Source organism: Aplysia californica, unplaced genomic scaffold, assembly GCF_000002075.1.
Source record: "Aplysia californica isolate F4 #8 unplaced genomic scaffold, AplCal3.0 scaffold00501, whole genome shotgun sequence".
Classification (NCBI taxonomy): domain Eukaryota; kingdom Metazoa; phylum Mollusca; class Gastropoda; order Aplysiida; family Aplysiidae; genus Aplysia; species Aplysia californica.
In genome coordinates, this window is record NW_004797771.1 from 155,105 (window position 1) to 158,149 (window position 3,045).

The window sequence follows — 3,045 nt, forward strand, 5'->3', positions numbered from 1 at the left end:
GACATGCACACCCATCTGACCCAGACACACACCAGAGTAGACACGTGCGTGTGCCAACAACGGAAGTGATGGTATGAAAAAAGGCCGCTGATTTGTCGAATGCAATCGGTTAAGTGAATAATGGTTCCCGATGCAGGTGCAATGGATGGTTTCCGGGAATAGGTATAGTTTATTCTGGGAGAAAAATGAGCGAAGCCATGTTTGCGGGGGCTGTTCACCCTGGAAGCGACCCCATTGAATCCGAGCTCGCTGATTTAAGAGGTTATTTTTATTGATATTAAAGTAAAAGAAGAAAAAAAACGGGGAATCTATCTCACCTAGTTGAATCCGAGTTCTCTTTGAATCCGAGTTCCACTGTATTACTTACACAAAGCTAGAGCTAAGGAATTAAACTTAGTTTTGCTACTTAGTAAAACATATGTGTACACCTGAAGAACAGTTCTATTGCCTGTCATTAGACTCTAGAAATTGTAAGAGAGAACAAAACAGAAAGAAAAGAGGTGCCCAACATCTCCTGCTTAGTTTAGGTTTAATAAAGAGAAGCCCATAGGCACAATAACAGTCATTTAATGCATGGAAAACGCAGATAGACGGGCTCAGACAACAGACGAAAAGAACAGATACAGGACCTATCAATGGCCCTTTATGTGACTGATGAAAATCTCTTAATTCATTATACCCTATCATAGGTTAAGTGGGAAAATTAACTCAAATGAAGACTACGTGCCTATTTAGATAAATTCAAAGACAAGGTGGCAGTCCGAAAGAATAAAACTCTGCCTCAGGAGGACCCCAAAGAAGAAAAGACAATGACAAGTACCGTAAGTGTGTCAGCAGCCTTATTGTAGATGTCCATGTATGGGCGCAGAATATCAAAATGGAATGCTGGCGTGAGGAGACGTCTGGAACGGGCCCATGCATGTCCGTTAGCTGCGATCAAACCTTCCCCTATCCACGGAAGGGCATGCTCATAAACTGCTCCAAATCCTCGGCTTTTTGGGGCTTAAAGAAGAAATAACAATCATGGGAAAATGAAACTTCAATCAGAAAAATTGAAAAAGAGGATAAAAATAAGCGATGGATTTAGTGAAGAACTAGTCAAAGAAAGGAACAATTGTTTTCCAGTTGATCAATTAAGATCTTAATTTGTTCAAGACATGATTAGTGTCCTTTTCACTATGACAAAAGCTATCAGCATCAGGAGACGTTAAACAAACATATTGCAGTAAATGCTGAAGTTGCTTTACAGTCACATTTTCGAAACATCAAAAAAATGCATTCTTGTTGCCATTGACGGGCACTTAATCATTTATATCAAATTGATTTATGCTAAACTTTCTCAACTTCTCTCACTTAACTTACAAAAAACAGCAAGGATATCACACATCTGAAGACAATTATAACATCAGTGGACCTAATACTATTGACACATAAAGAAACTTTTACAAATAAGGAAATCTACATAATCAATTGAAGTTGAAGGTTATACCAAGACCCAACAGCTGTAACTCACTTGAAGATTTCAGCAACAGCTTTACAGTATCAGGATGATAAAATGTTAACACAGGCCGAAAAGGTCCAAACCAAAACCGAGCATACTTTGGGTGGCGTGTCAGCATGTTAGTCCGACCATATGAGATTCTGTCTTCTGCAACGGCTGGTAGCTGGAGAATGTATATTTATTACCATTATGCCTTATTTGCATTTTAGTCTCTGAAAGAACCACATACCACGACCTTCCTTTAAAGATTACTGTTTTTAAAAAGAGGTTGTCGGAGGGTGGATCAGAAAGCAATGAAAGTTCCCATCGAACTGTTAAAATATTGACTTCAAATATGTCTGCTTACGAACCAACCGTAGGAGTTTTCTGTGACGTCACTCTTGATAATTTATGATGTCATAAACAAAGGATGGTTTGTGCTTTGAAGGAAATTAAATAAGACACAGACTTCACAAAAGAAAACATTCATTTTACATCTTTGTGCACTTGGTGAATCCCCAAAATTTATTCATGAGAAAATGTGCAGAGGGTTTCTGGAGAATCTGTTTGCCCATATATATAACATAGTTTATAATTAGGTTAGAGAGTTTAGAGGAGGAGGAGAGACACTTTTTGATGATCCACGTTTTAGCGTCCCAAATTAAACTGAGAATGAGAAAACTGCTGATGTTATCTATAGCACCATATTGCACGAAATCCCCATAGCTCTAAACAAGAACATAGTGACATGTCTGGAGTTTTGTTTGGGTGAGTGCAAAAATAATTCATGGAGAACTCTATATATATATGAAAAACGAGTGTCCATTCGACACCCCATTTAATAACTGAGGGACATTAAAGAGACAAGGTGAGAAGTACCGTATGTACCCAAACGACTTGCATATATACACTGTCTTTGGAAATTAAACATGGATTCCTTTTTGGGAATTCCATCAAAATTCAAAATGCCAGGATTACATGCGGACAGATGAAAATGAAGAGGCTGTTGGTCTAGTATTTCAAAGCAGAAAGATGCTTCTTCAATTTCAGTAGTTCCCTTGTGATCATGTAACATTGTAATTCTACTAAAACTATGATTCTTTCTTACAACCTGCAATAGGTTCAGGTACTACAGATCTCCCATTGTCCTTTGCTCCATCTGCGCAAAATCCAATGTGCATTTATAACTATCTCAATAACATCACACATCCAACCACAAAATAAGTTTGAGTCGTATTATATATGCTTGAGTCCTATTTTGCTAACTTTTCTTTCTCATAAACATTAAGTTTATTTTAAAGGTAAAAGGAAAAAAACCCGAAGTGACTATTTCTCCGAACGTTCGGAGAAATAGTGCTGATCTTTATTTCTCCGAACGGTTTCCGGGAGTTCGGCGTCAACTTTCATTCTGCCTCTGGTCTGGGAAGGAACACCGCATGGCAAGCCCGTCTACAGACAACCTTCAGTAACACCCACCACCCACCCACCACCATCATGCACATGTACACACACTAACTAAACATGACCAGTGGGCAACTTTTGAATGTATGACGAGCTGAGCTGTG

General features: G+C 38.7%; 1 protein-coding gene across 3 annotated transcripts in view; it reads right to left on the reverse strand.

Moving 5' to 3' along the window:
* LOC101846159 (cytochrome P450 4A24) overlaps positions 1-3,045 on the reverse strand; it is a 22,144-nt gene that overhangs the window by 16,233 nt on the left and 2,866 nt on the right. For all 3 annotated transcript variants that reach the window (XM_035971768.1, XM_035971769.1, XM_005105917.3), the window contains exons 3-4: positions 1,514-1,664; positions 821-1,002 (exon numbers count right to left, since the gene is read on the reverse strand). In XM_035971768.1, coding sequence (XP_035827661.1) covers positions 821-1,002; positions 1,514-1,664 — 333 coding nt within the window. The remainder of the gene's footprint in view (positions 1-820; positions 1,003-1,513; positions 1,665-3,045) is intronic.